Genomic DNA, 27,425 nt, shown 5'->3' with positions numbered 1-27,425 from the left:
TTTTTTGGCTGTGCTGTGCAGCATGTGGGATCTTAGTTCCCAGGTCAAGGATCGAACCTGTGCCCGCTGCATTGAGAGTCTTAACCATTAGACTGCCAGGGAAGTCCTTCATTCTGTTTTTTTCCTGATTAGACCCCATCAGGAAAGCTGAGTTTACTTTGGAAGTCACACACCCAATAAGAGAGAAGAAATCAGAAGAAACAGACTGTGATGAAGACGAGACTAGAAATTGCCCTGTGAGAAAAGCCTGGAATCTCCAGTGAGGAGAAAAGATGACTGGGAGTAATAGACTCCATTTCAAACATCTGATGGGCTATTACGGGAAGGAGCAGTTATAATTAAGGTCATCAGATGGAAGCTAGAGGGAAAAGCTCATCATAAAGACGGATGCATCTGTTGTTGGTGGGATATAAAGATGGATTAGGAGGCTCCGGAAGGAATGCCCAACTCATCCCTCAAAGCTTCAGTTAGCAAAAGCTGGACAAGGAGCCATCAAGAGTGTTCAAAGATGTCACACTAAACAAATGCATTTACCTCTGCTCCCTCCTGAAATTCCAGTAAGACAATATTATAGAGGAAATTTTTTTTTTTTAAGTATAAGGACAAAGCAAACAGGAGATGTTGCAACAGCAACAAAATTTTGGAAGCTGTGAGGCAGATGGATTTCTGGGACAATTGGATAAATTGGAATATGGACTGGGTGTTAATGAAACAGATATTAACCGGACAGTGAAGACCACTAAGACCATTAAAAAACTAAGTTACAGAAGAGTATTAGAAAATGACCTCATGTTAGTTTAAACAAAAAGCAAATATGCACTTTCCACATTGGTACCAAAGATACATAGATTTATCAGCAGAGAGTCCCTTGGACTGCAAGGAGATCAAACCAGTCAATCCTAAAGGAAATCAACTCTGAATATTCACTGGAAGGACTGATACTGAAGCTGCAGCTCCAATACTTTGGCCACCTGATGCGAAGAGCCGACTTATTGGAAAAGACCTTGATGCTGGGAAAGATTGAAGGCAAAAGGAGAAGGTGACGACAGAGGATGAGATTGTCAGACAGCATCACCAATTCAATGGACATGAATTTGAGCAAACTCTGGCAGATGGTGAAGGACAGGGGAGCCTGGTATACTGCAGTCCATGGAGTTGCAAAGAATCAGATACAACTGAGCAACTGAACAACAATAATAATCTGAAAGAGTACATATTAAGATACTAATAGTGGTAACATGCCAATCTACATAAGTTGCTTTTATAGTGACAAAAGGGAAATTATAAACATGAAAACATTTGAAGCACACCCTAATATGAAGAGTAGAGCCAATGGGTGTGGAGGGAGGTAGAGCAGAAGCACAGCCTCTGTCTGCCCTGAGGCCCCAGGACGTGAATGCACAGCACCAATAACAGCTACATCCCAGCTCCTTCACACTGTAGCACAGTAAGGAAACAGATATACGGTATGATTCAAAGTCTGAGGGGATTAGCACAATGGTAACCCATTCAATGTGGAATGACAGATGGTTTGGGAAGCTCTGAATTAATATTTGAGCACTCACTAAATTTTAAGCAGTGCACAAACCATTTATTCCATGTAACAGCAAGATTACTATTAGCCTCATTTTAAAGTTGTACATTTTACAGAGAGGTCAGAAAACTTGTCCAAAGTCACACAGCTAGTATTTGACTCCAAGGCTCCAGAGCTCGTGTTCTTCACCACAACTCCATTCTCCTTCCTTTGACCAGATAACCCCTGGGGTTCCTTGCTGTCCGAGACCAAGTGCTCAAAATCTCTCTCTTATCCATCCCTTTCCTCCATCTTCTAACCCTTGCTCTCGGCACCTTAAGCCCAGGCTTACTCAACATCAGCCTTAAAGCTGAGACTCACTCTCTCTAAATCGCAGGCAGCGCTCAAGCCCTACTCCCACCAGAACTTCTGCACTTCAAGTGCCACCTGCATCGCAAGTGCTGTCTGTTCCCAACTTCCCACACAACTCTTGCCGTTTAGGGCTGGTAAAAATTCTATATGAGCAAGGCTATATGAATAAGTGACATTTTTCTATTTTTATCAGACTGTTGATCCGTCAATAGTTAATGGATATGATCAAAAGAATTTTCAAACAAATGAAAAATAAAGACAGTTTGGGTGAGGAAAAAAACCAAAACAATCAGAACAGTGCTGCTAACAGCTTCACTGAACAAATATGTAATTTCCTAATACTTGGGAAATTGTCCTTAAAAAAAAATGCAGAGGTTTTGAAATCTACCACTTAGCATCTAGTTTGTCTCCCAGGAGCCAATTTACTTGGCACCTATTTAACACCAGCTGACAGGGAGCCACTTATGCCTGACCTGGGCTGGGCTCTGTGCATACTGGGATGTCAGGGTGGAATCCTGGCTCTCCAAAATCCCCACGGCCTAGGAGAAGACAGATCCACAAACCAGCGGCAGCAATGTGATGGGTGTGATCATTACAATAATAGAAGTAATAGCATAACAAGTACAAGAGCTAATACTAAATTCCACAATCCTAAGGCTGGTACCATGACTTTAACTAGACAGGGAAAGAGAGGTAAGGGATTTTGTTCAAAGTCACAAGGACTGGTAAATGATGGAGCTTGGATGGGAATTCTGGTATGATTTGGGACCCCACACTGTCAACCACTGTGACCTGAGCTAACAGACACTCTGGAGGCCAGAAGCCCAGGAGTGGTAGAGGCATTTGGGGGAAATGACCCTCAGAAAAATGGGGAGCCACTCCAGTTCCTAAAGCAAGACAGTACACAACAAAGTGGTAGTCTGGAAATCAGGGAAAGGCAAAACAGAGCAGTGACCTTTCCTCCATAGTTCTCGGGGATCGTGAAGCTCTCCACAAGAAGCCAATACCATCTTGTCCCTCACAGCAAAGCATACGGAGCCAGAACAACCTCCAGTTCCCCCAGGATCGTCCTCTCAGCACTGCCTCATCACTACCAATGGCCAGCGCTCACTGAAGACTTCCTGTGTGCTGGAGGAGTGCAGGCAGGTGGCGGGGCCTGGGAGCCTCATGCAGAGCAAGACCACAGTGTGCTCCAGTGTCAAAAGACTTGTCCAGAACAGGAAATAAGAGCCTCAAGGGAAGGAGTGAAGATACAATGATACAGAAGCCATGTGAATCACGCCACAGGACAGGCTTGGTCCCGACTGTCCTGACCAGGAGATGGGGCCAAGGAGGGGAATCTTGGAGAACGCACAGAAGAAAGGTCCACACACCAGACAAGGCAAGCGTCCCACGGGGGACAGAAGTAGGAGAGATCAGACAGGGAGACAGGCCAGCCTGCAGCCTCCACCGCATTCCGAGGAGTGTGTACCTGATCCCTTTGGCAGTGAGGAACCCTTACAGGCTCTCAGCTGAGGGTAAGCCCGCTTCGTCTTCATGATACACACACGTGGCTCTCTTACTGCGTCTTGAAAGGGCACAGAATTACATCTGCATGACTCGATTTGCATAGTTCTTGGCTCAGAGCCATTCTAAGTTAATCAATACTATGACATGATAATGCCAAGAGGTATTTTTCTCCAAATTTCCTCTAAACTCCAGCAGTGACTAAGAATCTTTTTAAGTTTTCACTAAAACTATATTTAACTGCTTCCTCAATGTCAATAAGCATCTTCTTGGGAATTTTCTGTCCAGTGAGAATCTGAGCTCTCACTGCCGAGGACCCAGGTTCAATCCCTGGTTGGGGAACTAAAATCCCACAAACCATATGGTGCAGTCGGAAAAAAAGAAAGAAAAGGATTATCTTCCTATTAAAAGGTAACGGATTGAATATAAAATATGAAGCTGGAGAATGAGGACTGTCAAATTGAACACTGGCTCTGAGCAGGGACTGTGCTAAGACAAGAAATAAATGAATAAAAAAAGTCCTTCCTTCAGACTTTACAACCCTACAGATTTCACCAAGTAGGCACCACAGCTAATATGGCAAATTAATCAAATAAGACCTGTTCATCCTAAATCCCCAACTTCAAGCCATCTGCTATCATCCTGTGCTCAGCACTTTTTTCCTGCTGTAGAGCATATACATGACCTACTGAAAGTATATCACAGTAAGAGCACAATATCTTATTTCTGAGTCAAAAAGGAATTTAATGTTAACTCCAACTCCTCTTCTACATAGGAGTCAATTAAATCCTGCTCCTTGTGAGCAAATCAAAGACTCTCTTTCCAAGGACTACACCCATCAAGAGAAGAGGTGTGTTGTAACTATAAAATGATAACGTTTCAGACTTTGGTCCCCGGTATAACTTCAAGCATTTCTTTAGGACAACACCTCAAGCAAGAAAGGTCAGAGGAATGTGAAGGTGAGACAGCTGGACAGACATGGATGGCAGCAGGAGCCGAAAGAACCAACACATACAACATGGAGCTTCTCACCATTACACTAGTGAATACTATACCCCGATGAGAACCTGCTCTAAAATTTGGTCACTGCCTGCTTCCTAGCCTTGTTCTCCTTCTGCTACAATCTAGCCATGTGAGTCAAAGATGGCGAAACTGTAACCCAGTATCTGTTCTCCTCTTCCTCAGTAATTTAACTACTGGTTTTTAGCTGAATATATGGCCATGGAATAAGGGATCTTTCCCAACCTCCCTTGCAGTTAAGTGTGGCCATGTGACTGGGTTTGGTCAAAGGGGTTTGTGGCCCTCTCCTTCCCTTTCCAGCTGATTGTGGAAAGCAGCAGCAAAGGAGTCATGTGGGTCACTAGGTGGAAGGTGACTGTGGAAGATGACAGCACCTGATGGACAGAACCAGTCCCTGGCAACTGTGAAACTTGCATGTATCAATCCTGGACTGCCTACTTGGACTTTTACATTAAAAGCTTCTTTATTGTTTAAAGCACTGATGTACTGGATTTTCTGTCCCTTGAAGCAGTTTGTAGCCCAAAGACATCATACCAGTCTCCCCGATTCTCTATTCTGTGGACTTGGGGCTTGTGCACGTGACACCCTCTGTCTGAAACAGGGCTCACACCTGCTGCTCCTGCTTTCAGTCTTCTTTCAGTCTTCAAATCTGAGCTGGAAAGTTACTTTCTCAGGTATGTCTTCTTTGACACCCTGCTGCTGCTGCTAAGTCACTTTAGTCGTGTCCAACTCTATGTGACCCCAGAGACGGCAGCCCACCAGGCTCCCCCGTCCCTGGGATTCTCCAGGCAAGAACACTGGAGTGGGTTGCCATTTCCTTCTCCAATGCAGGAAAGTGAAAGTGAAGTCACTCAGTCGTGACACCCTGGATGAGGTCAAATACTCCTGCTCTTTTTTCATTATGCTTTCCCTTGAATAACTCACCACACCTATAAATTGCTGGGTTAATGTGCATCTCTTTCAGTATTAAATACTTTTTTTTTTAATGTAGACCATTTTTAAAAGTCTTCATTGAATTTGTTAGAATATTACTTCTATCTTGCATGCCTGGTCAATTACTAAGTCCAGTCTTTCTCTTTGCAACCCCAAGCAAGAATACTGGAGTGGGTGGCCATTCCCTTCTCCAGGGGATATTCCCAACCCAGGGATCCAACCAGAATGTCCTGCATTGGCAAGCAGATTCTCTACCACTGAGCCAGCTTCTGTCTTATGTTTTGGCCTTTTGGCCCCAGGGTCATGTAGGATCTGAGTCCCCTGACCAGGGATTGAACCATACTCCCCTGCACTGGAAGGTGAGGTCTTAGCCACTGGACCACCAGCCAAGTCCTAAGCAGTAGATACTCTTTAAGAGTAAGTATCTTGCTTTGTCCACTGTCATTCAAGTCCTTGGCACTCAGTATATGCCCAACAAGCATTTGCTCAGTGAAAGAATAAAGTCATAGCCCTTGCGTGAATCCTGGACCATACCTCAAGGACTTCTTGGCCTTACATTACAGGACTCTTGAAGCTCTATTCCTGTCAGACACTCTCACAATTGTAAACACTTTTCCTCCATTGTCTTTGGATCCTTCAAGATATCTGCATAGCTCTTTCTGACTGCTTCACTTTCTCACTATACGTCTAGGACTAGAGTGGAAAGTACTGGGAATTCCCTGGTGGTCCAGTGGTTAGGACTCTGTACTTTCACTGGGAAGGACCCAGGGTCTGATCCCTGGTCAGGGATCTAAGATCCCACAAACAATGCAGCCAAAAAAAAAAAGCAAATTCCTGGAGGTTGAAAAAAAAGGAGACCTTTCACTAAGTAACATGACTGACATTTTCAAAAGCCGGATGCCTTACAGGTATTCTTAAAAGGAAAATATAAGACACACACAAACTACATTGTCTGAACTCTGGACATGTAGAGGAAAACATTTTTAAAATATTTGAAAAGCCTCTGGTTTTAAAGTGTAAACCAGTCTCTAATGGCATTAAAATATCTTGTCTGTTTATGTACTCATTCTTCATTGACACTGAATATACTACATGGTTTACCCATTTTCACAAATTAAGTACCTTTTTGTTATAACATTGTGGACTTAATGAAAGAGGGCCTTAAGAAGCTTGTAGTGTGACATAAGACAAACAAAAACCAAGAAATGTGAGTGACAGTCTCAGTTTCATTAATGACTCACAGGGTGATGCTGGATCAGTTCCCTTCTTAATTCTAAAATGAAGTGTCTGGTACAGATCAGATCAGATCAGTCGCTCAGTCGTGTCCGACTCTTTGCGACCCCATGAATCGCAGCACGCCAGGCCTCCCTGTCCGTAAGATCCCTTGCAAGGAAAATACTTTTTTGCCATATCAATTTGCTGTTAATCACGTAACAAAGATGATATTGGTGATTATGCCCCAAACTATACAATCACAAGTAGTCACAGGAAACCTGGTATTTGCCCATTAGTTGTAGGTTCTAGGGAGGTTTAAATGAGACTAAAATATGATCCTTCAAAGATATAAAAACCAATGTGGGTTTTGGAAAAGCTAGTTTCTGCGAGATGGGAATGGCTTTCAGAATGTGAATTTTTCCAATATATGTTATTCTCCTCCCACATTCGTTAGGACCCCACACTGGACTCAGAAGGTGCCTCTGCAAAAACCCACTGGCCAATAAAACCGAAAGATTTTCATGGCCACTCCCTTGATCCCTGTACTACAATCCCCTTAGGCCATCCTGGAAGGCAGTTGATGCAGCATCAGGCAACAGCACAGAGGTCTGTGCTACAGCAACATGCAAAGACTTATCCAGCACTTCTGAGCCAGAACCGCCCAGCCGAAGCTTTCCACAGTTCTAGTAAAGGTTAGAGAGATCGACAGTCGGCTCCCGGAGTGAACAAACTGGAAGCTCCCACTGTGGGTCCCGGCATACTCAAGCTCCTATTCTCAGAAGCTGCCAACCCTACGGGTTCCTGCCCAGCCTCTCTAAAGCCACTGCCTACCTCTTCATGCCCTTAGTGCCGACCGCCCTGCCCCCGCCCCACAATCGCTAGTCAGTCCTGACCTCCTCGAACCGCTCGCCCGAGAAGCCGGCGCCACGAGCCTCCAGCAGCTCCCCGAACTGCTCCAGGGTGACGGACTCTTCGCCGCGGCCCAGGCGCTCTTCCAGCCAGCGCAAAAGCGCGCCGTGGTGCCTGGACACCAGAGACTCGCAGGGCGGCGTGGGCCGCAGAGCAGCCGCCGCCTCTCGCAGCCGGGCCGGCTCCAGCAGCGCCGCGGCGGGCGGCAGCGCCGGGGCCGCGGGGCCCTGGCCGGGGGTCGTGCCCGAGTCCGCGGCCCAGTCCTGGTGCGGGCCCCAGCCCTCGCCCCCGGCGGCTGCCGCCTCGTCTTCACTGCTGTGACTCGGAGCGTTCCCCATGAGGTCTCCGTCTCGGGCGCCCGGCTCTGCTGCCGCCGCCGCCTCCCCGCCACGACCTGTCAACCTCCGACGGCACCCGGCGGGCGGGGACCGGGAAGGGACGACGGCGGCGGCTGCGGCTTCCGGCTTCCTCGCCGACAAGCGAGGACTTCTGTCGTAAAGACGCCGTTAAGCGGACACCACCAGCTGTCGTGAGACAGCAAGCCGAGAACAGCCTGATTTTCAAGAGGGCGCTGCTGTCATTACGTCTACGTAACCCGCAGCCTCCTTTGCTACCATCTTTGTTGGGGGCGGACAACCTGCAGGCCAGAATATCCTCTCGCCAGTCACTTCGTTAGTATCTCTCAACAGTCGCTAGCTATGCTAGAAAAGTACGAGGAAGGTTGGAGCCAAGGAGTGAACTTTTCGCCAAAGACTTTCCCTTCCAGTGCCCCACTGTCCCCTTAGTGACATGCGGACCCGGGAAAGCGCGCGTCGCGCTGGTGACGTCGCGGCCGGTTCTCCGCCATCTTAGCTGTGGACCGAGAGGTGGCAACTTCGGAGGAGCCAAGAGGGGTACGGCTGCGTAAATGCCGGGGCTCGGCGGGCGTGGGCTCTGGCTGGGCCTGGCCGTGGCCGTGGCGGCGGCGGCGGCGATGGCCGCATGGCTGATGGGCTGGTGGAGTCCCCGCGCCGACTTTCGCCTTTTCATACCCGAGGAGCTGGCCCGCTATCGCGGCCGCCCAGGGGACCCGGGCCTCTATTTGGCCTTGCTCGGCCGCGTCTACGATGTGTCCTCTGGCCGGAGGCATTACGAGCCCGGGGCCCACTATAGCGGCTTCGCAGGTATTAGCAGGGCGGTTCACGCCTTTTCCTGCTACGACGCGGGCGGGTAGCCGCCTGCGCTTCATTCATGCACGTATTCATTTATTCGTGTGTTCATTTCCTCCCCACATTTCGTCAGACCAGCGTGGGGGCCGGGCTCAGCTGCATCATCCATCTGGTGTGTTTTGACTATGGGCAACTGTCACGGCCTCTATTCTCCTTGTCTTTCCCCACCGCTCCTCCTGACTAGGTTGGAGAAACACATCACTTGCCTCCTGTCAGTTACTCTTTACCGGCCTGCAGAAGCTCCCAAGATCTGCTTAGTGCCACACTGCGTGGCTCTCAGGGCACAGAGATGAGTCACTGTCCTCAGGGTTCCCCAACTGATTCCAATCATTTCTTCAGTGTGTCCCAGTAAGAAGTGATTTCCTTTCCCCCATCCCAGGTTTCCCTAAAAATGGTACATTTGGTTTGCTCCTAGTACAAACGCTTTTATCTTGTCTTCCTTAAAAAAGTTTATCAGGGGACTTTTGTGGGATCCAGGTTGGATCCCTGGTCAGGAAACTGAAAGTTTGAATGCTACCTGCAAGGAAGGTTGACAATCCCACCTGCTGCAAGTAAGATCTGGTGCAGCCAGATAAATATAAAGTTCATCAGGCTAGAGCACAGGGAAGGAGTCTGGCCATCTTTATAGTCCTTCAGTACTTAGAACAAAGTTGGGCATATGTTAGGCCACAAAGAACATTTGTCAAATGAGGCTTATTCTAACCCTTTTTTACAGCTGGGGAGGATTGGAGGATGTTATTTGCCTAAAGCCCTCACAACTAAGTCCTGACTAGGACCACCCCTTTAAGAGATGTTGCTTTACCAGCCCAGAGGAATGACCACCTCCCAGATTAAAAGTAAAAGCAAATGAGGAGCAAGCCTAAGGCCAGTGACTAAGCTGATATTAAATAAGCATTGTCCATTTGTCATTATCTCTGGGGAGCTGGGAAGCTGCCTCTGGCACTTAAATACAAGGCACATCCCTGTCTCTAGGGAGAACTTGAAAAGTAGAAGCACTGACAGAGAAGGAATTACGTGCAGTTGATGATGCTGACAGGTCCTCAAACGGTCCAAGAGAGGGAAAGGACTTACCCAGGGCTGCCCAGTGAGTGAGAAGCAGAGATGCAACTGAAATCAAGTGTTTTATTCACTTGCCAGGTGAGGACACTTTGGATGCACTCTCCTGCCACGCCCTGATGCAGCTGTCGTGGCTGTATGCATGTGTGAGCAAAAACCTCTCCCTTTCTGGGGTGATCTTTCTTTTGCAATGTGCTCTCCTATAGAGTGAGTTCCTTTATATCCCATGTTACTTACCATCCATTTATTAACCACCGCCATGTAGCTCGCCTTGTCCCCAACCCCCTACACACTCGAGTAGGGAAGCAGATACATTCACTTATTCATTCGCTTAGTATTTTTATTAAGATATTCAGATGGTATAAAACCCACCCTTTTAGACAGTAGAATTTAGTGGTTTTTAACATGGGAAGTTGGGCTTTCCTGGTAGCTGAGCTGGTAAAGAATCGACCTGCAATGCAGGAGACCCCAGTTCGAGTCCTGGGTCAGCAAGATCCCTGGAGAAGGGATAGGCTACCAACTCCAGTATTCTTGGGCTTCCCTTGTGGTTCAGACGGTAAAGAATCTGCCTGCAATGTGGGAGACCTGGGTTCAATCCCTCGGTTGGGAAGACTCCCTGGAGAAGGGCATGGCAACCCACTCTAGTATTCTTGCCTGGAGAATCCCATGGACAGAGAAGCCTGGTGGGCTACAGTCCATGGAGTCACAAAGTCGGCCAGGACTGAGCGACTAAGCACACACAACATGGGGAGCTGGGTAAGTATCACCACTGTCTTATTCCAGGGCATTTTATCACCTCCCCAAAGAAACCCCATTTTTGTTAGGAGTTATTCTCCATCCCCTCTACTTGGCCCCTGGCAATCAGTATCTACTTGCTGTCTCAAAAGATTTGCCTCTTCTGGCATTTCATGTTCATGAGTCATACTGTGACCTTTTGTGTCCGGCTTCATTCACTTGGCATGTTTTCAAGGTTCATCCATGATGTGTTGGCGAGTATTAGTACTCTATCCCTTTTTATGGCCAAATAATATTCTGTTGTATAGATTTTGCTGATCTGTTGATTATTTCTTGGATATTTAGGTTCTTCCCATCTTTTGCTTATTTTGAATAATGCTGTTATGAACATTATGTACAAGTTTTGTTGTGGACGTGTGTTTTCAGTTCTCTTGTGTATATACCTAGGAGGGGAATTGCTGAGTCATATGGTAACTCATGTTTAACTTAATTTATATTTTTTGGTTGTGCTGGGTCTTCATTGCTGCACGCAGGCTTTCTCTAGTTGTGGCAAGCAGGGACAACCCTTCATCGTGGTGCACGGGCTTCTCATTGAGGAGGCTTCTCTTGTTGCAGGCCACAGGCTCTAGGGCACACGGGCTTCAGGAGTTGTAGCTCTTGGGCTCTAGAGTTCAGGCTCAGTAGTTGTAGTGCATGGGCTTAGTTGTTCTGTGGCATTTGGCATCTTTCAAGACCAGGGATCAGAGAATGATCAATTTGTTTAAAATATCAGTCTGAGTGTTATACAGAAAATAGATTAGTGGAGGACAGAAATAAACACAGGGAGACCTTCTGTGGTTTACTCTAATAGCTTAGATGAGAGATGCTGGCAGCCTGGGCTTGCTTAGTGGTAGATGGAGCCAGGTGGTCTGATACAAGAACTATTTAGGAAGACAATAGGACTTGGGAACTAACTGGATGTGAGGGTTGAAGGAGGTGTCAAGGACTGCACTTCTGGATTGAGCAACTAGTTATTAACTGAGATAGAGAGTATTAGATTGGAGGCAGGTTTCCAGGGACTGGGGATGCCGTGTGGACATTTTGAACTTGTGATGTCTGAAAGTCCTCTAAGGAATGTTGAGCAGACAACTGGATATACAGGTCTGGCGCTCAAGATACAAATTTGGCACCTTTGGTATTGAGGTGCTACTTGAAACCACAAGAGTGGATGAGATCATCAAGGGGAGGGTGTGGATGGAGCAGAAGAGGTGAACAAGAATCGATCCCCGAGACTGACAGAAAACGAGCTAGAGGGGTAGGAGGAAAACCAGGAGTGTAGTGTCACGGAAGCCAAGGGACTCCGCCGTGTGAAATGTTGCTGAAAGTCAATGAAAGAATGGGGTACGTGCCAGAATGTGTGTCCAGGATCCAGGACCATCTGTCACCGAGGAGGAGGGATTAGTTTTGCTTATGGCTGGGCAGTGAGGGTTTTCAGGAGATATTTCTCAGAAAATAGGTTCTTGAGTTGGTATAGTGTTGGTGATTTACAAGCAAATCTACTGGAAACCTCTCTCCCGCAGGCCGAGATGCATCCAGAGCGTTTGTGACCGGGGACTACTCGGAAGCAGGCCTTGTAGATGATGTATCCGACCTGTCATTTTCTGAGATGCTGACACTCCAAAACTGGCTTTCATTCTATGAGAAGAACTACAAATTCATTGGTAGGTATTCCGCAGGTCATTTCCATAGATTTCATTTAGTTGTCTTGAATTTGCTGCACTGCATGCGAGATCTTAGTTCCCTGACCAGGGATCGTACCCATGCCCCCTGCATTGGGCGCTCAGAGTCTTAGCCACCAGACCACCAGGGAAGTCCCCGGGTAAACCTTCTAGAAGTGCTTTCTGCTGCTTCTCTTGCCATATGACAGGGGCTGCTAGTGAAGGCCACCTGTACTTTAGGACTTGGGAGATAAAAGTCCCTGCACCTAAGAACTGGTACCTTCTTGGATCCGGCCTCCTGAAGCTGCTCTTGCTGCCATTGCTTAGACCTTACACATTCTGACAGGATTTTAAACTAAAACCAGTCCATGCAGTGTGTCCACTGAAGGACTGAGCCAGAAAAGAATGATGGACAGGGGAGAGCATGAGCTCAGGGTCAAACCCACTTACTAGCTTCAGAGACTCCCCAGCTACTTCATCTCCCAGTCCGTCTCCCAGGACCATGGGGCACTGATTTCTCTCTCATAGCGGTTGTATGAGGATTACAAAACGTTGGTAAAGTGCCAGCAAAGCTCCAGATACTGAGTGAATGCTCGATGGATGACTTATTTATGTTACATAAGACAAAATAATTCAATGTGGGGAAGAACTTAGCCACAAAAATGTTATGCAATAAGCAGTTCATTCATCAAGCATTTATGGAACACCTGCTCACCTCAAGTGCTGTGAAACATTGAAAAACGAGTGACAGGTGGTTCCACTCTCAGGGAACTGATGTCTGGAAGGGGGGAAGATTTTATGTTTTCTGTCCTGGAGGTCTCTACACCCAGAACAGGGAGGCTTCTATCCGGAGTGGTATAAGACACTGAGAGACGTCAGGGCAGAAGGCGCCACGAGTCCTTCCAGCCAGGTCCTGATACACCAGCAGCCAGCCAGCCACCATAGAGCCCCAGGGGCAGAGCTCTCCTGGGGCTTCTGCAGGAGAAGCCTCTGTCCCGCCCCCTCCCACCACTGCGCTGACGTCAGCTTTCCTGCCGCCACAGGAAGGGTGATAGGAAGGTTCTATGGAGAGGATGGGCTCCCCACCCCAGAACTGACCCAGGCAGAAGCCATGATGACCAAAGGCTTGGAAGCGGACAGACAGGAACTGATAGAGAAGCAGAGGTTCCCACCGTGCAACGCTGAGTGGAGCTTCATCAGGGGTAGCCGGTTCTGGTGTTCCCAACAGAGGTAAATGGGCTTCCCAGCTGTTCCTCCCACCTCTCCCCCAGATCCAGCTTCTAGGTCATCTGAGTTGTTCCCTGAGGCCATAAGTGAGAGTAACCCAGGAGAACTTGGTCAAGACCCATGTGCCCTGGGATAGTGATTCTTAAGCCAGACAGGGCTTCTGAGATGCTCCCAGGCCAGTGAGGGTGGGGAGCCTTTCACTGGGGTTGTCAACCAAGCAGGAAAGTGGGGCTGCCTCCTGGGAAGGCAGATGGCTGGGGCCAGGGGGAGCGCAGAGAAAGGAGGACGCTGCCCTCGGGAGGGAAAATGGAGGAAGCCAGGGTTGGGGGGTGGGGAGAGCATGACAGTTCAGGTGAACACTGCAGACCGTCACCTTGGGAAAATGCCAAGATGGGAAGTGGGATGGGGTCCACTTTGCATAAGGCCTGGCTCACCGCCTCCTCCCTCCCCTCTCCAGAGACACTCAGGAGTTAGTGCTTCTAAGAAGCCCTCTTTCCTTCTTTCCTTAGTGGAGGTGTGAGCAGAGACTGGATCGGCGTTCCCAGGAAACTGTTTAAGCCAGGTGTCAAGCCCCACTGCGTGTGTGTGAGAACAACTGGCCCTCCGAGTGACCAGTTGCCGGAAAACCCTACGCACAGAAATCGTGGGGACCTGGACCACCCCAACTTGGGGGAGTACCCAGGCTGCCCACCCCTCGCCATCACGTGCTCTGTCCCCCTCTAAGCTGTACCCTGTGTGTCCGTAACTCCCAGGGAACCCTGCCGAGAGCCCTAACAAGCTGGAGGATGGCTCCTACATGAACAAGAGGGCCTGGAAGGACTGGGCCACACTCTGCAGACGGGACCCATGCCCCTCCCCGCGGGTTCAGTCTGGTGACTTAGGCCAGTGCGTGGCAACCTGCCTGGTACTGGTCAGTCTGTTGTGCCGCTGTTCCTCGGGTCTCCTCCTCCTCTGGAGTTGGCAGACATTAATGGGCACAAATATGACCAACTCGAAACTCACTGGACCGACACACAAAAGGACTCCGCTCCAACAGCTTCTTTCCCAGGGACTCCCGGGGTGCCGGATCAGCTGCTGGCCTGGCCCTGCTTGCAATGTCCACCCCAGTCAGGGATCAGGGGCTCTGGCACTCCTTCATCCAGAAACAAGCGGACACATCCAGAAGGCCAGATGAATGAACAGTGCTAACACAGCCCTGTTCCCGTTTCCCACGTGCTATTGTGAGCCCTTTTACAACCATTCTTAGATGTAAGACCTGTGCCCAAAGGCAAACTTGCATTGACAACCAAAAGCCTCACTGAGTTAATCTGAGCTGGACCCGTATAGAGGTAAACCAGGACAGGCTGATTCTGGAAATGGAAAAGCTTTTGCTTGTGTAGATGCAGCAAATCCAGATCTCTCTGAACAGAGCAACAATTTATGTAGTCCTTTGTGTGTTTAATTTTTTTTAAAAATTGGCTGCACTGGGTCTTTGTTGCAGCGTGTGGGCACTCTAGATGTGGTGCACGGGCTCAGTTCTCCGGGGCATGTGGGGTCTTAGTTCTCTGTCCAGGGATCAAATTCGTGTTCCCTGCATTGAAAGGTGGATTCTTAACTGCTGGGCCACCAGGGAAGCCGCAAAGCAACTATCTAAAGCAAGGATATTTCTTTCTTGAGCACTTCAAATTAGGGATGTGCATCTACATGTACACATGTGCTCAGTCGTGACTGACTCTCTGAGCCTCATGGCTGTAGCCCATCAAACTCCCGTGTCCGTGGGATTTTCCAGGCAAGAATGCTGGAGTGGGTTGCCGTTTGGGATGGTGTGCTTTCAAAGGGAGAAGTCTGCATTTTGAGCCAAAGGTGGTTTCACAGCCCTAACAGATAGTGGAAAGCACAGCATCCAAGCCTGGGAAAGGCTGCAAAAGCCAGTACCAACAGCCTGGACAGTGGGTGATGTCCAGGGTCATCTGCAATCTCCCACACTGGGCCCAGTTCATGCATTACCTCCTGGATTCAAGTTAAGCAGCCAGGGCAAGGAGTGTTCCTACATTACAGATAAGGAAACCAACCTGGCATGAACCCAGGTCCACATTCTCCCCATCTGCACCTTCACCTCAGCACCTCCCAATCCCCTCAGCTGTTGACCTAAACATTCTCTATCCTTCCTTTCTCTGTCTCCTCTCCTTTATCATTCATCTCACTTAATAGCTTTCCAGGTCCCCTGCCAAGAAAACAGGCCGCCTCCCCTTAATCAGAATGGCTTGCTGCCCTATGGCCGGAGCTGCTCTTGACCCCTGGACCCTGCTCTGAGCTCCCTTTGCCCCCCAGGGTCTTCCTCGCCTGCCCTTTGGGACCTCTCACCTCTTCCTGCCTCCCTCAAGTCTGCATTGAACAGTGCACTTCCCTCCCCTCACGCCAGATTCCTCTCAAATACCGTATCTACCTACCTCCTGTCCCAGCAAAGATTTTATATTAATTTTAGGAGTAAAATTGCTTTATGATGTTAGTTTCTGCTGACGACAAAGTGAATCAGCCATATGCATACGTATATCTGCTTCCTCTGGAGGGCCACCCTTCCCACCGCCCATCCCAACAAAGCTTTTGAAAATGCTGCACATGCTCACTGTCCGCTGCTCAGCCCCCATTTGCTGTGTAACACAGTCGCCCGGCTTCTGCCCTCCTCTGCTCAGCAGCAGGCTCAACTCTGTGCTGGCAAAGCCATTCCACATTCAATGATTACCTACCTGGGCCTGTCACATTTGAGGGCCTTCATGCAAGCGCCCCTTGGCTTTTTCCTCATTTCCCTTATCTCCCTCCAGCATTCCTTCTCAGCCTCCTGTCCTCGACACACCCTTCCCTCCAGCTTCTCTCCTTCAGCTGTCATCTAGTTCGGGCAGCCTTCCTGGTCATGTCTGCAGGCGCCGCAGACTCCACAGTCCTGGCATCCCATCTTCATCATCTTCCTCGAGATTCTTCTGGTTCCCTTGGCTGGTCCCACCATGGCCATCTTAAAGCAGCCCTGTCACACCAAGGACTCCTCCCAACCAGCCTCCAGGTCCTGGCAGTCCCACCCCCTTACCTGTTCCCAGCATTCCTCTGGCTGAGGCCTTCCTTTCTCACCCGCTCTAACTGGACTCCCTCCAGCTACAACCCCGCAGCCCCCTCCTGCCAAGTCCTCTCCTGCTGATCAGGGCATTATTCTCCAACTAAACCTCTCCCATGGCTCTGGCATCTGTAGAGATGAGGTCCTAACTTCAGCAGCACAGGAGGCCCTCCTGTGGTCCGTCTCCTCTCAGCCTCCATTCTCTCTCCCACCACCTCCCACGTGCTGAGCCCTCCAGCCTTCACCTTGCTTTATGTGTGCAGCACCTTCACCCAAGCTGTCCCTTCTGCCCGGAATGACACCTCTTGTGCTCAGTTTGTCTAGCTCTTGTTTCGTGGTAACTCAGTCAACTGAGAGGCCTCGCTAACTGTCAACCCACCAGTGGATTTAGATGTGCTTTCCTCTAGGAAAATAATTCTGCATTCACTTCTAAAGTAACGACCGTCACAGTGCCCTGTAACTGTGAACTTCCTGCCAACCTCGCGCGCTGGACTGCAGACCGTCTTTTGAGATGGGGACTGAACATTACTCGGCTGTGTAGCCCCACGGCTACTGTACCTAGCACATGGGAAGTGTGCTATTCGCTCTGGCAGATGAGGCAAGCACGGCCTGAAGCACTTAATAAAGGCACAAAGCAATGAAGCTGAGCCTAGAACTCAAGGTTCTTGTCCCGATTCAGTGCCATGGTCCTGTGTCCACAGTTTGGTGTGTGTCTGCCCTCCTGGAACAGGACAAACAACAGGAGGTGAACTTGAGTGAGGACCTTGTTCCAAGTTCCACACACCCCTTGAGCACGGTGCCTGAGGCTTCCTGGTGACTCAGCCCCAGGTTAATGGAGGACTAGTGTCATTGCCACTGCTCTCCTGAGTTATTCAGTATTTACCAAGCACCTGTGTCCCCTGGGGTTGGGGCTGGGAGGACAGTGAGGCTCCTGCCCTCGGGGAGCTCACAATGTGGCGGAGTGAAACCCTGGCTAGAGCAGCCAGAGGCCACTCCTGGGGGAGGAACGTGGGGACAGCCTGGGGGCCAGGTCCAGAGTTGTTTAGATCTTTCCAAAAACAAACTGAGAAAGAAAAGGAACAAAACCAGAGCCATCCCAGCCATGTATGGACTAATCTGATTTCCACCCTCGAAAGCACTTCTACTACCTGGGCCGCCAGACTCCTTCAAACGGGCAGCAGACATGACCCCCCGGCCTGCGCCCGGGAAGACCTCACCGCGCACACCGACTCGTGTACCTGCCCAGGAGGGAGGGCGCATCACTCATCACGGCTCACCTTCCCCAGGGCAACCCTGTGAGCCAGGAGGAACCACGGTCACTTCTATTTTATAGACTCGAAAATTGAGGGACAGAAACCATGCAACTTGCCTGTTTTGTACTCACTAAGTATTTACTGACATAATATGACCAATGTTCTCCTCAAGGATGGCTATTAGGATTACTTGGGATTGTTTCACGAAAGCCCCTAACAGTGCCTATTAATTATGAGAAAAGCCACCAGAAAAGATTTATCAATCACTACATCTGGCCTGAACAAGGGGTGAGCAAAATGGAGGACAGGTAAAGGAAAGGAAAACACTAGCTCAAGAAGCGTGAGGGCCACGTGAGCTACTGGATTTGTGCGACTGCATGGGGGGGCGGGGAATGGATCACTAGACTTTAACTTGCAAACCACTATTCTTGCCTTAGTTTTCTCTGAAACCCACAGTAACAGTCCTTTCTTCAGACCGCAGCCAGCAGAAACCTCACCATGGATCTTCTCGAGTCACTCCTAAATAATGAAGTCAGGGAATTTCCAGGGTCTGCGGAAGAGCTGCAGTGGGGTCAGGGGGCTGAGCCGGAGCAGCTGTGGTCACGGGTGTCACCGTGAGCTGAAGTCTGGGCCAAGAGCACAGTACATCCAGGCAGCTGGTGGTTATGCCCACAACAGCTATTTTTTCACTGCTATCAACAATGTGTTTCTGAAAAAAGTGTTGGAAATTCAAACTTTCCTGGAGGGTAGTTGTTAAAGAAATGTATTCACATGTCAGGAGTTTAAAAAAAATTTGTGTATTTAATTCTTATTGGTACTTTTTGCGTTAAAAGGAACTACAAATGTTATTAAGGTTTCCACTTTAAATGCACAATTTTACCTCATTTTATTTATAAGGACTTGTTACAGAAAATGCAAATATCAATATTGGAAAAATACATTCCATTACACGAACTCCAAAGAAACAGTGCTGATAAGCGCCATGGTCCTCCTGATGCCCTCGCCCCACACTGACCACCACCTGGAATGGCTTGGAAGCCAAAGCAACCAACCTAAACATGTGCCTGCGGTTTCCGCCCAGGCCTCCCCCTTGGTAGAGCACACAGGGATGTATGTCATGGTAACAGCCAACTCCACGCATCTGCCCAAAAAACGATGTTAAGTCATTAAGTTGAGCAGGCTGCCAACTCAAGACTCCCTAGCTACAGAACACCAACGCTGTCTGTTTTAACAGGTTAGTATATTGTTTATGCCACACAAAAAAGTAACTGTATAATGAATGATCTTTCAAAAAAAGTCCTTAAGGCATCTATTGTAACTTCTGGAAATTCAGTAAGTGTTTTAGTCAAATAAGTCAGCTCTTCACTGAATTACTTCCACAAAATGAGAACGTGGCTTCCAAACCCCTTTAGGAAATCGTTTGCCCTCGGCTTCTTCCTCTCCCTGGCTGGGCGTGGGGAGCCATGCTACTGTCACCTGGAGAGTGAGTTTGCCTTTCAGATCTAATCATTACATAGCTCAATTGGGTTTTCTCCTCCAGATTAAAAATAAAACAAAACCGAGATGGAGATCAAGGCTCTCCCCTGTCCCAAGGCTTTTTGTCCACTTCCTGCTTATGGATAAGATGAGCACAACCCGTGTAATACGACAGGTGGGAGACATGAACCAGGAGTGGCAGTGAACCCACAAGCACGTTGAGCTCCACGCGAGGAGCCCATTTGGGGGGAGCGGTGAGGATGCTGAAAAGGGTGGTCACAAACAACTCAGGGCTCTGAGGTAGAGGGCCAGCGGTCACGTGGACCCCCACTCCTGGAGAGAGAGAGGCAGGTGAACTGGGCAATCTAATCCGGCCTCAACTGAATCAGTAACTGGGGTTGACAACACACTGGCAACAAATTCCAGACAGAACACACATTCTAACATGTCATTCAGTGAGACACCACTAAAAAGAACTGGAAATTGAGAAGTCCTAAACGCAGGCACTTAAGTTTGTGGCAAGTTTCCTGTATTCGAGGATAAGAGCAAGTTAGTTTTAGCCACTCTGTTTAAACGCAGCACAGTTTGTACCTTCATCTTTAAAAAAAAAATGACGTAAGAATATGCTGTCTCTCAGATCTGATGAGCAAGCGGCAGGTAAAAAGCTAACTTAGAGTTAACAATGTAGACTGATGCAGCAAATTATATTTCAATCAAGTTTAGTCTTCCTGCTCTACTCACCCACAACTGGCAACTTTCTGAATGAATAAAACTGAGCTTTAAGCTATGGATTAAATTGTGACAAGAACAGCCAGGCAGTTTGTTCTAGAGTCAAGTTCGATGGCTTGGAGAACACAAAGAGGACCAAGAGCATGTCGAGTCCCCCCAGAGCAGCCACCACGTGAGGAACTGAGAGAGTGGCCCTCCCGCCCATCGAGAGAGCCAGGGAGAGCCTAAGACTATGGAAAGGTGCTTCTTCTAGATCTACAAGAATGCACTCTGAAGATGCTGCAGAGCTCACAGAACGTTCCCCCCAACCCGTGGAGGCTAAGTACCATCACTGTCCCTGGACTCTGTGAAGGTAAACAAGCTTGACAACTTCAGACATGATTATAAGATTTTGTTAGAGTGCAGTTAGAGGCAGGATTGTTACTGAGATTGGTATATTTACGACAGGGGCAGGACAACCAGCCTCATCCCTCACTCAATTTCCATCCTCCTCTCTCCACCATGGACGGTGAAAGAACAGGATAAAAGTACCAAACACCTCGATTCATACCTGAAGCATAATTACCTTACTTTCCAGTGACAGAATCAAACCACCCGACTAAGGTCTACTTACTCAGGCCCTGTTCAAGCAACAGAAAATGGAAACTGAACACATGCTCCACATGGTCAGGTGTTTGCCAAGACCAGTTGTTTTTCTAGAAAAATTCAGTATGAAATAGGTCAGAGACTTTGGGGGGATAGGGAACTCTTGTAATTAATTTTTTTCTTTGAAACACTGCACAAGCTCATATTAACATAGAAAGCATATGTATCTTATAAATCACAGAAATATTAAAAAAAAGTAGCACTCTGGTTTATCAGCTCATTTTACACACATATTTAGGCAACAGGATGTATAAATTCTACAGTGACATGGAGGACATACCCAATAACCAAACAAAAAAACAGACTGCTGCAAAAAAATATTTAGTCCCTTTTACACATATATGCACACTTCATTAATGCAAAAAAAAAAAAAAAAATGTAGTGGTTACTAAATGTCTGAAAAAAACAGTATATATGATTGAGATTGTTAATCTCTGAGTATAGCTGTACAACACATATTGTTCATATCAGAGTGTTTTTGTTTTTTTTTTTTTCCAAAGCAGTGGTATAAGTTTCCCTCTAAATGTGCATTTTAAAAAAACTGGCCAAACCTTCAAAAGAAAAAAGAAGTTTAACACCTCAGGGTTAATATATATGTACTAGCAGCGACTAAGGCCTGACAGGTTCTGGGGGCTTCATTCAGCACATGAGCCTTCCAAAATGGGGTCACACATGCTTGGCCAGGGCCTTTGGCTGGTGGCTCTCACAGGGAAGATCAAGAACCTACGCAGAGCTGGGACCCAGGCACCCCCTGTGAGGGTGCTCACAGAGTAACTGGGAAGGTTTTTAGCAAGAAACACTCATGTCAAGGAGATGGGACCTGCTGGTCTGAGGCTGCAGATTCCCTCTCCTCACTTGGCCCCGTGTGACTCTCTTGCTCCAAAGGACACTCCGAGGGAGTTTTCCGTTTAAGACTTAGTGTGAGCTGAGGTCCAGTCAAAGCTGACTGGTAGAATCACTGATGCACAGACATGTGAGGGTATTTTTGAAAATGGATTTTTAGATTGGAATCACCAGTAATGCAGCTATATAAAAAGTGCAGCACAATAAAAGTGCATTTTCTCTACCACTGCCTAGCGGCAGGTAACTGAGGACTCCACAGACAGGACATGGCAAGATGAGAGAACAAGACGGCTGCTAGGAGGTGTCAAGCTGCCAGAGTGCAGTTGGACACCCCAGTAGTATGAATACCGGTAAAGCTTTCAGTTGTTAAGGCCACAATTTTTCAGCTCTCATCTTTGAACCCTGTTTAGAAAGATTTCACCTTTTTTAAAGGGGTAGTTCACTAAAAATACAGCTTAGCTTTTCCAAAAAAACAAAAAAAAGAGTGAGAACTTCAGGCCAAGAGGATCCTATTTACCTTTATGAAAACACTGTGCAGAGAAGTCCACAGCCACTCACCCTAGAGGAGACCCAGCTCTCGTTGTGCAGCCAGACACCGGCTTCCTACGGTCAGGCTCAGACTGGGAAGTCCGCCCAGGCAGGAGACGTCATGAATGCTCTGAGATGGACACTAAGCTACTGGAAGAGAAAATGGGTTTCAAGTGTCCTTGTACATTGCTAGCAGAATGGGGTCTAATTCCTATCATATTTACCACTTAGGCTAAAAGGCCTGGTCCGACTAGTGAGACACCTAGTGACCTCGATCATGGTCTGACACACTGACAATCATACAGCATTGTCTGAAATGGGATCTATCCCCTGGTCCACAACTGTTCCAGTCTCTTGCCGCGGGAAGACGACTGCCAGCTCCTGCTCTGGGTGGGGTCAGGCTGGTGAGCAGAGCAGCTGCTGGGGAGGCGACTGAGGATGTGGCCTGGACCTTCCTGGGGGCTCACTAAGAGACTCCCCCCAAAGTCAGGACATCAAAGCAAATGTTGCAAACTCGCACAGGCTTGTTCAGGTCAAACTTTATAATAGGAATCTCCTTGGTCGAGCATTTATGGCAAAGAAGACGTCCGCAGTGACGACTGTGGAGGCAAAGAAAAGAGGTGTGAGAGGGGTTCTTGCGAGTAGACTGCGGCTGGGCGCGTGAGCACTGTCACGGCAGCCCCTGCGGCGGACGCGCGAGCCCGTCCTGGTGCTCGGCAGTCAGCTCTGCCCCTTGCCGGCTCACTCACACCGAGGCCTGTATAACTGACAGTCCATGGTAACAAAATTCTGGCCAGTAATTAAGTTAGAGTGATCCGGAAAAAGCCTCTTGCTTTAAGGCTCAAGACAGGCTCAGCAAGAGCTAGGGAACTCGCACACTTGGGGAAGATGACGCGAGGCCTGACAGGCTGCCTAGGACAATGGACCCCAGCATTCCACAGGAAAGCCAACCGTCTGAGTGTCTGCTGGCCTCCCTACGTCTCTGACGTGGGCAGGGTCCCGTGGTCATGTTTTTCCCAGGAGAGTCCCGGGCCCTTGCAGGTTCGTGGTTTATCGTGGGGAAAGGCAGAAGCAACCTGCAGAAGCCTCCTTACTCCTCTGGTGGCTGACTGGGGCGGGCCTTACCAGTGATGTTTGCGCGTTGTGACTCCGAACTTGGCAGTGCACTCGTAGCAGTTGGAGCCATCGCACCACGGAGGCTCCTTGGACAGCATATCTGTAACAGCACAAGACCCGTTCCTGTCAGATACTGACTGTGTCCGGCCAAACCGGGCAGCAGGGGGAGAAGGGAACTGGACCAGGAAACAAAGGAACACATGGCAGAGGGATGTGAGGGACAAGAGGGCAACAGAGCATGCCTCCTTTCACTCTGCTTTGCAGATACAGTAATCTTTTTCACAAGTCCAAGATCTGTAGTGACCCTGCATGGAGCACATCTATTGGTGCCATTTTCCCAACAGCATTTTCTTACTTCATGGGTCTGTGTTACACTTTGGTAATTCTCACAATATTTCAAATTTTTCATTAGTATTATATTTGTTATGGTAATCTGTGATCAGTGATCTTTGATGTTACTATTTTAACTGTTTTGGCATTTTTTAGCAATAAAGTATATATAAATACATTGTTTTTTAGACAGTGCCACTACGTATGCAACAGACTACAGTATTATATAAATATAACTTTTACATGCACTGGGAAACCACAAAGCTTCGTGTTGACTTACTTCATCACAATATTCACTTTACTGTGGTGGCTGGAAACTGACTGAGGTCTGCCTGTTCTAACTGGGTCACACAGGGGAGGAAAAGTCAGTGGGGCTAAACCAAAGGCCATTCTGAAGGATGGAAAGATTCGGCATCAGCTGAAGGATGAAGGGTGTGCAGACACGTAGCCAGGAGCACTGGGGAGACCTGCCTGGAGCCAATGGGTTTCCCATAGGATCTGGGAAAGCGGGAATCTGACGGGGCCCCAAAGCAGGACACGCTGTAAAGAGACTGCTAACAAGGACACTCCCCAACCCTGCTCAAAGGCGCTTTGCGGCATTCACAGACAAAATCCTAAACCATGTGGTGCCTCGAAAACTACCATCTCAGATTGTACGGCAAGTCATCCTGAGATTTCAAGACCACCAGTACACCTGGGTAACAGACACTGCCAGGGTGCCTGCACTGACGGAGCTGAACACAGGCCACTCACCTAACAGTCTAAAGAGCAGCTGCTTGGTAGCGACCTGGTAGTTGAAGATGTTGACCCCTTGGTTGTTGTTCACCCCCAGGCGGGCCCCCGAGCGGACGATGGCACGGCACAGGTTGGCGTTCCCTTTCATGTATGCCAAGAGCAGCACTGGAAAACAAAACCACATGCAGGGCTACTGCCCACCCGGGCCCAGCCTGGCCCTGCCAAAGGGCCAGCAGAGGATGGCCAAGGGCAGGACACAGCCCTGGCAGGACATTCGTTAGCAAAGTCCCCATGACACACAGAGGGCCCTGCGGCTCTGGTAAGAGCTCCGCAGAGGATCTGTAACATCTTGCAGCCAAGGACCAGTCAAGAGCCAGGGGCTCCAGAGACACACTCTTGCCCATTCAAAGCTTTGGCCACAAGAGAACTGAGGAGGGAGCAGATGCCGCGGGAAATATGCACCACTGTCTCAGCTGCCTTCCTCCTGCACAGAACACTCTCCACACAATGCAACAAATTCTAAAGACTGGTGAGGTGTGCACACACGGAGAAAATCATAAACCAGTGTGGTCAGCCTGCTCCAGAAAGTTACTCAACCCCATGGAGCCTCTCTCCTGTGCCAGGAGTGGACACCCAGGCTCTGGCCAGCCCACCCTCCTGGTCCTCCCTACGACTACAGCTACCAGCAGCTCCTTTTTACTTACATTTCACAGATACTTTATTTAAATTCTTTAATTCTGAAAATGATTCACAAAAATTAGGTTATTATTTCAAAGGAGGAAGCAGGCATAGAGATATGATGGAGCTGGGTATCTGAAACCAGGTCTGTGTAATTCAGAAGCCTGGGCGTGAAGCACCTGCCTGCTTGCCAGCTCCCGGACCACGCTGCTCGCTGGAGCAGGTGCTGGGCCAGCAGCTCACTCCCAGGGCTGACCCCCCTGAAGCTTAGGCTGACCCCCCTGAAGCTTAGGCTTGCCACTGCCGGCTTAAAGACATGTCCATGAATCAAGGCCAAGAATTCTTCCCAAGGTCAAGAAGGAACGACCAAACATTTGGTTCCATGCAGAGGTCGGGCTACCTCACGGTGACAGCCCCGCTGTCAAAGGCCACAGAGGCTCTGTCTGGCGTGAACGGGGGTGCAGCAGCAGTGAACACTTCAGACAGCCCTGGGCTGGGGAGAGAGACCTGGGTTTCATCTTTGTTTCCTTACTTGAAAAGTGGGAACACACTGCATGTACTGCTTACCTTATACGGTTATTGTGAGTCTTCAGGAAGAAAATGAAGGCAAAAGTACAGCAAAAGCACTATGGAAGCTACACAAGTTAACACAGTGATTGTGGGTGGTGAGAGTACTACCATGAGAGAGGCCTGTTTATTAACCCCCTCAATCAAACATCAGCCCTTATCTGTAGAAAACATGCCTTCTCTGTGAATATGTACTATGACCCATTTCCTCCTTCTGAAGCACCTGTGAGGCAGCTGTATTTCCTCTCTCTCTCCGGACCTGAAAGCTTAGGAAGGGACCTAGTTGACTAGATACAAGGTAGATGAGGCCAACAGAAACAGGCGGGCCAGCCTGTCTGGACATGGATATGGCTTTGGAGCACTAGATACGCTTTAGATGTGCTTGTACCTAAAGTCAGACACTGCCAACTTCCACCTCAGGGATCTGTGATGCCACTCGCAGAGCCCAGCCGAAGTGCACGGGGCTGAGTGTCCTTCAGTAATGACACGTGTGCCTGGGCTCCTGATTTTCCAGGAAGCAAGGAACACCGGTGAGACGGGACCGACAAGAGCCTCACCACGTACCTGTGTTTCCTTCTGCATCCGGTTTATCCAGAGGATACTCGGGCATGCACTCTAAGAAGAGATCAAAGATGGCTGCAGCATTCTCCTTGCCATACTGTCCCAAAATGTGCAGTGGCGACTGGCCTCTGAGAAGACAAACTGGAAAAGTTAGGTGTGTATCTGCCATTGCCATCATGCGTAAAAGAAATGGGGCTGTCTGAACTCTGTGATGCTGGATAAATCCAAAGGACACAACAGTCATATAAGTTTACCTAAAACGTATTTTCAAAAAGAAAAGTTCCAGGGCACTAAAAGCTGGTCAAGTGCCCTAGTGACCGGTTCTGCACTGTGCACCTGGGGCTCATGTAAGATGCCTGTGACCACCAGCTCAGAGGGGCGCACCAGGGGACGTGGAGACCTGGCCTCTGCTCTGAACCACACATACTCACCGTAGATTAAACGCTTCAGCATCCACGGTGCACTCTGTCAGGAGGACCCGGATGTTGTTGAGTCGGCCATGCATGACAGCAAGATGAAGAGCTGGGGAGGAAATCCTCTTACAGCGCGAGCCCAGACACACACACAGAGCATCTCAATTCTTCTCGGCCTCACAAATCTCCCAATGAATGGGACCCAGTCAGAGCAGCCACCATCCGCTCACAGCACTGCCACCATCCGCTCACAGAGCCCTCCTTTCCAGTCTTCACTGCCCCCAAGAATAAATCTAAATGCAACCTCCTAAGATTTGCTTTGTGCCTCTGCAGTTATCTAAAGGTGAGATTTAATGGTTTCACAAAAAGCCATTTGGGTTTCTAGGGTCACCATTCACATCAGGAGGCTGCCCAGGTCTCCATCAAGGAGCAGGCTGCATGCCCAGCTCAGAGCATTTCCTGTCACAGCCCGGCCCCTGTAAGAGCCAATCTCCGGGACGGGGAACAGATCCAATGGTGCGTGCTGCCCTGCCACCCCAGAAGGAAGGGAATGCTTGAGGCCCTTGGCACCGCACACAGGGAACACCTGGGAATTACCGTTATTTCCATTCTCATCCACAGCAGCAAAGTCCACTCCATTCTCCAAGAGGACTGAGCAGATGGTGGGAAGGTCCTGCTGGGCAGCAAGGTGGAGGGCAGTCTGGCGGTGCTTGGTTAATTCATTCACTTTGGCACCTGCAAGAAGCTGATGACGTTGATTACATGAGCAGCCGCTCTACCACCACCAACCAAGGTCTGGCGTAAGGGGGCAAGCCTGCCAATCTCCTGCCCGCCAGGGTTTGCCCTCCTGGCTAAGCGGGGAGCTAACTCCTGGGGAGGCTCAGGCCCACAAAATCTGTCCCGAGGGGAAAGTAGCAATTACCAAAATGTCCAAAAAGCCACTTCTTAGGACCCAAATATACTAAGACTATGGGATATAATAAAACTACACAGGACTGCAGTGATCTGCACCGTCCTCACACACAGTGGACACAAGATGTCCAAGGAGAGATAGAGAAATGTGTACGTACACACA

General features: G+C 48.9%; 3 protein-coding genes across 11 annotated transcripts in view; 1 reads left to right on the top strand and 2 right to left on the bottom strand.

Annotated features, from left to right (window-relative positions):
- Positions 1-7,934, bottom strand: part of ZZEF1 (zinc finger ZZ-type and EF-hand domain containing 1) — a 94,896-nt gene extending 86,962 nt beyond the window's left edge. For both annotated transcript variants that reach the window (XM_055576869.1, XM_055576870.1), the window contains exon 1: positions 7,453-7,934. In XM_055576869.1, the coding sequence (XP_055432844.1) occupies positions 7,453-7,806 (354 nt within the window). In that variant the 5' untranslated portion in view covers positions 7,807-7,934. The remainder of the gene's footprint in view (positions 1-7,452) is intronic.
- A 73-nt stretch (positions 7,935-8,007) lies between these two features.
- On the top strand, positions 8,008-15,836 carry LOC129649436 (neuferricin). Of its 5 annotated transcripts, none has more exons than XM_055576861.1 (5): positions 8,157-8,361; positions 9,814-9,878; positions 12,027-12,167; positions 13,208-13,394; positions 13,901-14,987. In XM_055576861.1, exons 2-5 carry the CDS (start codon positions 9,875-9,877, stop codon positions 14,112-14,114), a joined length of 546 nt encoding a protein of 181 aa, XP_055432836.1. In that variant the 5' UTR covers positions 8,157-8,361; positions 9,814-9,874; the 3' UTR covers positions 14,115-14,987. The 5 variants fall into 5 exon arrangements, with proteins under 5 accessions (XP_055432838.1, XP_055432836.1, XP_055432839.1 ...); XM_055576864.1 differs by lacking the exon at positions 9,814-9,878 and adding an exon at positions 9,392-9,813; XM_055576863.1 differs by lacking the exons at positions 8,157-8,361; positions 9,814-9,878 and adding an exon at positions 8,008-8,139.
- A 2,669-nt stretch (positions 15,837-18,505) lies between these two features.
- The window catches only part of ANKFY1 (ankyrin repeat and FYVE domain containing 1), a 69,267-nt gene continuing 60,347 nt past the window's right edge, over positions 18,506-27,425 (bottom strand). For all 4 annotated transcript variants that reach the window (XM_055576858.1, XM_055576859.1, XM_055576855.1 and 1 more), the window contains exons 20-25: positions 26,948-27,095; positions 26,369-26,459; positions 25,941-26,065; positions 24,150-24,296; positions 23,076-23,166; positions 18,506-22,549 (exon numbers count right to left, since the gene is read on the bottom strand). In XM_055576858.1, coding sequence (XP_055432833.1) covers positions 22,417-22,549; positions 23,076-23,166; positions 24,150-24,296; positions 25,941-26,065; positions 26,369-26,459; positions 26,948-27,095 — 735 coding nt within the window. In that variant the 3' untranslated portion in view covers positions 18,506-22,416. The remainder of the gene's footprint in view (positions 22,550-23,075; positions 23,167-24,149; positions 24,297-25,940; positions 26,066-26,368; positions 26,460-26,947; positions 27,096-27,425) is intronic.

This window comes from Bubalus kerabau, chromosome 4 (genome assembly GCF_029407905.1).
Source record: "Bubalus kerabau isolate K-KA32 ecotype Philippines breed swamp buffalo chromosome 4, PCC_UOA_SB_1v2, whole genome shotgun sequence".
NCBI lineage: Eukaryota > Metazoa > Chordata > Mammalia > Artiodactyla > Bovidae > Bubalus > Bubalus kerabau.
This window is presented reverse-complemented; position numbering and strand designations above follow the sequence as displayed.